Raw genomic sequence first — 5,482 nt, 5'->3', positions numbered from 1 at the left:
TTTCGACCGGCATATCAACGGGGTTGCCGCCCTTCGCTTGTTTTTGGAGCTCACTCAATTCCTTAGTTGTCGTTCTGTAGCCTCTTTCCACACATGATCTGACCATTGATAAGCGACCACATCTTTCCACCCTGCACACACTTGGGGCATGTCTCACAATCTATGTATGTACGCGATACCTCTTGCTACTCGCACCCTGCAGGACAGCACATGTGAGGCAATCTACCGGGTGCTTCGCTGCCGCCTCGTCTCTCAGTCCTGCCTGTGCTGCGGTCTCGTTGCTGCCGTCCGGCCATACAGTTTTTTCTGCCTTTTGACCATCGCCCTTCTACGCCGTGCGGTCTCTCCTCACTGCTGCAAGTCCATGAACAAGCGATTCTTCGCCTGATCCCTCGGTGACACTAGCTGCGGTTCCCCACCTGCCCCCTCGCTCGCTCGCCAGCGGGTTCCGGTGAGGGTCATACCCGACCCCTGTCAGATTTCTTCCGTGAGAGCTTGAATTTCACTAGAATCTTGAATCATTGTGTTGCTGCTCTTCCACTTCTCGGCGTCCCACCGGACCTGGTTTTGAAATGTGGGCGGTCGCTCGTGGTTGGAGCTGCATCAGCCTTGCGCGCGCTCTTTGCCGAGCGAGCTGTAGTGTCTCTCCTTCGGTGCTGCAGAGGCAGCAAGTCGTTCAAGGAGCATGAAAGGTCAGTTCGCCGCTGATGCTGAGTACAGAATGTGGTCCTAACGGACGTTCCCATCGGAGTCCCGGCGGCAAGTACCCGAAACACAGACACTGTCTGGTTGTGTCCAGTACAAAAAGACACGGCGCCAGGGTATATGGGCAGCGCGGGATCACGAAGTTGATATCATTCCAGAGATCCACGATGCATCAACACTCTCAGTCTGCGTCAGTCTGATACGGGCACCGTCGGAATTCGGCGAGCCAGCACAGGCCACCCTGGCGTGCTCGCTGTATCGAGCCTACTGGCTCACCGCGCCCTCCGCATTTGGGTTTCCCTCGCAGGTGTCCTCGGCGGCTAGCCCTGCCGCACCAGGCAGCCGACGGCCGGCCCTCTGGGGCCTTGGGTAGCCAGACAGCGCCGTGCATCGACGGCGGTTTCTAGACAGTGTTCGCTACGATGGTGGGACGGAGTGTTGCTAGCCTCCGAAGGACCGGGCGAGATTCACTTACGTCGAAGCGTTGTATTAATGATCAGCGTAACGAAGCTGCGGCCGTTTTTGTCAGGCCGTCCTCCTTCCGCCGTTTTCTTTTTTGCTTTCAGCGGCGGCCGTGAATCTGAGGAAGAATCCGCTTACCAAGTGCTGTTTTTGCGGAAATGGACCGTTCCTTCCTCATTTCGCGCGTGGTTCTCGTGCTGGCGTTGTCGACTAGTGGCGTCTTAGCCGCCAGCGGAGAGACTGCAGAGGCGTTGACGCTCGCAACAGAGGCAAGAATTCTTAGCGAAACGTCAGCTCCCCAAAAATGCCTGCCTGCCCAGCCACCACAACACATCACGGTAAAGCTCAACCGGTACACCCTTGAAGCCAACTTTGACTGCGGAATCGAAGAGCATCAGGACACGAATCAGGTTGAACCGGATCTAGCCTCACCGTCGGACAAATGTTGTAACGCGGGTGCCGCCGCCCAGTGTAACCAGAGTATAAAGAGTCTCGTCGGCGTGAGTGGCTCAACGTCGATGGACAACGACACAAAAATCATCACCGTCAAACTGGACGATACCCCCACGAACACCAAGGGGAAGTTGTACTTCAGGTGCAAGAACAGCACTCCAGAACAGTCGTGTATCGTCACCGTGGACATGCCTGAGGCACTTGGGCAAAGTAAGTCAACATAACATATGCGCAGTGCATCTGATGTGTAAAGACAACACAAGCAGATATTGCTGCTCTTAGCACGCTATTTCCCTGCCAGCCAGAAGAGTGATGTCTTGTTCTATTCTGATGCTCAGATGAGTGCAATTTCGACAAAAACGTCAGCCTTCCAGCGATTTCAGAACCCAATACGGAGGCCACGTTCCAGTGCGGCGGCACACCGTCATCCAAACCCGTCACTGTGAACACGCAGGTGTATAAGGGTCCTGAGTGTACGGGGAGTGCATCGAACCTGGGTGACCTAGTCCCAGGAGCGACTCTTGTCGACGGAGGAGACGGCAACTATACGTTGAAAGTTGCAGCTCTTCCCACGGACGCCCAGGACTTATGCTTCAAATGCGACTATCCAGATCCAAGGAACAAGGCCAAAGTGAGCGCGACATCTACTTGCAAAGTGACAGTTGCAGTCTCCGGGACTCCCAAGACCACCACTGCGCCGACAACCTCAGCAACCCAAGGCATTGTTGTTACCTCGCTCCCCGCCCTGGTCTTTGCATTATTCAGCGCTGCCCGGGGTGTGTACTACTAGAGAATGTTTTCTTTGTTTTGCCCACATATGAGAACGTTCTGTGTTTGGTGGTAAGAACCGCGCTGCAAGGTACTTGTGATGTTTGTTGCAAGGAGCATTTTTAGGAGCAGTGCTCGCAGAAGAGAATGCTTGCCTCATTGGCAGCAGCTCGTTTTTTTCTTTATATTTTTTTTTATCTGGGACTTTCTTCTCCAGTCCATCGTCGATCCAGACTTCTTAAGTTTCTGGCAGGAGGGGCTCCCGACGTCAGTGGTTCGCTCAGCTGCAGCGACACTCCGGCTTCAGGGTCGCGACTCCCTGCCCTGCACATTCCTCACCTGCTTGAAACCAGTCTGCCACACCTTCGGCTAGGGTGCGTCTCCAGGACAGTCGGCCTTCAAAGGAGATAATGGAAGGAGAAGGACTCAGATACTTCAATGTGAGCTAAAGGAGGGAGGAAAACCGTTCTCATGATGTGTGTACGTTGGTCAAAAAGTGAGACGACTCTTGTCACGAAGAAAGAATGGTCCAAGCGGGCCAGAGAAATTCCCGGAAACAAATGTATATCTTGATCGGGTTTCGCCTCCGAGTAGATATATATGTACCTAGGGCTCCAGGTGTGTCCGGGTAGCTCGGTCTCTGCCCGTAGAAAGGCTATGAAAGCTGAATTCCTTTACGTGAAGTGAAGACAAGCGGAAATAAACAGGGTCTGGGATGAAATCGAGAAGTGACAACAAAGTCTTGACGAAACTTCGTAATGTTCGAGACATGATTCCTTTCTGCAACAGAGCTGGATAGAGACAGGCATAGGTAGGCAGATTCATGGAAAGACTAGAAAACCAGTCGGTCTGAAGATTTTTCCTTCTGAATGAACCACACGCCTTCACTTTCTCCTATGCTGTTCTGAGCGACTTCACGCTCAAAAAGTAGACTTTTTCTTGCACCTTCTCTCGTGCTATACCCCAGCTATCCCTTGGCTCTCTGTAGTGTGGTTCCTATTCTCTCTCAGTCTTTACTCAGTCCCTGCTTCCTCTCACTTGACTTCACTCCAGAGCATCCAGAGTACGGATGTATGACAAAATGAAGGCCCAGGCACGGGGAGAAGCCACAACAGCGTACACGCCGGACTCAAGCGGTCTCGCATCGACACGGATGTCCACAGGTGCCTTCAAAGCCCTCGGGTCTCGTCGATATCCTTCTACGACGAGACATGGTACTTGTCAGAGACTCTGTGTGACGAGGAGCAGAACCCTAAGTCTCGTACTTCACCAGGATACGTCATTTGAAGGGCGTATCTGCACAACTTCCTCCTGCGCCTCTTCCTTCGACAGTTTCTGATCCTCGTCGTCTTCTCTCTTCTTCATTGAGAAATCGTTGATCGCATTGCAAGGCGACTGTTTTATCTTCACTTTCCTTGTCTTGGTCGCCGGCTTCTTCACTAACTGATCGACTGTTGGAGTGGAGAGAAAAGAAGGACGCAAGATATAAAAGGAGGACCGAGGTACCTTTCTGTGTGTCGCACGTTCGAGGAGACTGAACACGAGGTGCAGACCGGGCGCCGAATGCTGAGCACCGGCCGTCTGTTTGTGCCTTGCACCCACAAGCCGATGCGCGTGAAGTCCCGGGTGTGATCTACGAAAGAAGCACAGAAAGAAGACAGAAAAAGAAAAGATAAGAATCTGAGAAACTTTTTTTTTTCGTCCTTATTGTTGCAGCAGAGGAGGATGTAACTTCTGGGTAGAAGGGGAAGAGATACGGGTGGTTAGCAAGGGAGACTGCCCCAGTTCGTAGCTGCGAGCAGAGGGGGGATCGGAATCTTCTACTCTCTCTTTGAGTAAAGGTCTTCGCTCTCGCCCGACGCAGGATGATAACTACGAGGTACGGTACACACACCAGGGGGACATGGAGAAAGCCGAAACCCTAGCCTAGTCGCTGTCGGTCTACGACTGGGCAGCATGGAAAGTGTAGTCTTCTTTCCATTCGCACCAAGCTGAGTGGAGAAACACAAGAAAAAAACGAGCTTTCGTAGAATCAATGCTTTACTGCTGCGCATTTGCTGAGGGCCCTGGCGGTCGTGTTAGCGTCCCTCAGGTTGTTGCGAGACTCGCTCACTTCTTTACTTCTCATCCTACTGTCGCTTTCCGCTTCTGGTATGTTATTAAAGACTACATTCCCCACGCTTCCAGGAGTTAGGGCGTATCGCTCTTTACGTGTGTGTGTGTGCGTGTGTGATTTCGCTACCTAGGCCGGGTGTCGTCGGTCCCTGGAAGTTCACCAGTTGCTTAGTTTTGTTGCTTCCGCTCCCTCATGTGGTTTTCCTGCCTTCAGAAATTCCCCCACTTGCAGCTCGCGGTCTCTCTCTTCACGGCTGCAGCTCGGGTAAACATCCGATCTTTCCCGTCAAGGCCCAGTATCACTAGGTGCGGTTTTACCGCCTTTCCTTCTCGGGCTCCGCACTGAGATTTTCCTCAGCCGTGAGCGCGCTGTGCCTGGCTGGATCGTCTCCAAACAGCAGAAGGAAAGCGACCGCACGCCTCGCCCGGGTCCCCCGCCCCGTGCGAGCTATTACTCTCCTACTCCGTCAGAACATTGCGTTTGTAATCTTCCATATTCTCTATGTTCCTCGCACCTCATTCCTGAAGTGAGGCGGTCGTTGCTTGTTGGCGCTGCGTTAGGTTTGAAGGAGTCCCGTTGCCGGGCGAGCTGCGGTGTCTCTCCCGCGATTCTCTAGCTGCAGGAACCACCTTGGTGAAGCATACAGTCATTTCTCCAGGGATTGTGAAAAGACCCCCTGGTTCCGAAAGAGGCCTGTACAGGTTTTTTATCTGGCAGCGCATACACGGACCGTCAACGCAGTCTGACTGTGCATACCAAAAAGCGGAACAGTGCGAAGGCCGAACCCGCGGAATCAGGTGGTTTAGGGTTATTCCTTGGAGAGGTCCGTGGTGCACCGGCACTCCCGCTTGGCATCGTTCTGCTTGCCTGCGGGGAGAGAACGTTTCCCGGCACAGAGCGGAGGTGAGTTCTTACTGTGTCTTCACGCGGGAGCGATGTTGTCAGGAAGCTCGCGTCCTGACAACATCGCTCCCGCGT

At 53.3% G+C, this 5,482-nt stretch overlaps 1 protein-coding gene across 1 annotated transcript; it reads left to right on the top strand.

The window, feature by feature from the left end:
- The first annotated feature begins 1,081 nt into the window (after positions 1–1,081).
- On the top strand, positions 1,082–2,495 carry CSUI_011314 (sag-related sequence srs53f). Its single transcript, XM_068071414.1, has 2 exons — positions 1,082–1,830; positions 1,959–2,495. The coding sequence occupies exons 1-2, from the start codon at positions 1,326–1,328 to the stop codon at positions 2,408–2,410; spliced, it is 957 nt and encodes a 318-aa protein (XP_067916610.1). The 5' UTR covers positions 1,082–1,325; the 3' UTR covers positions 2,411–2,495.
- Positions 2,496–5,482: the final 2,987 nt, after the last annotated feature.

Source organism: Cystoisospora suis (assembly GCF_002600585.1).
Source record: "Cystoisospora suis strain Wien I chromosome Unknown contig_10792, whole genome shotgun sequence".
NCBI lineage: Eukaryota > Apicomplexa > Conoidasida > Eucoccidiorida > Sarcocystidae > Cystoisospora > Cystoisospora suis.
The sequence above is the reverse complement of the archived record's forward strand: the minus strand, read 5'-3'. Positions and strand labels throughout refer to the sequence as shown.

What these genes read in the sequence shown, in the direction of transcription:
- CSUI_011314 (XM_068071414.1), top strand. Translation starts at nt 1,326, where the DNA reads ATGGACCGTTCCTTCCTCATTTCGCGCGTGGTTCTCGTGCTGGCGTTG. An exon ending in GCCTGAGGCACTTGGGCAAA is followed by an intron (nt 1,831 to 1,958) that starts GTAAGTCAACAT and finishes TCTGATGCTCAG; the next exon opens with ATGAGTGCAATTTCGACAAA.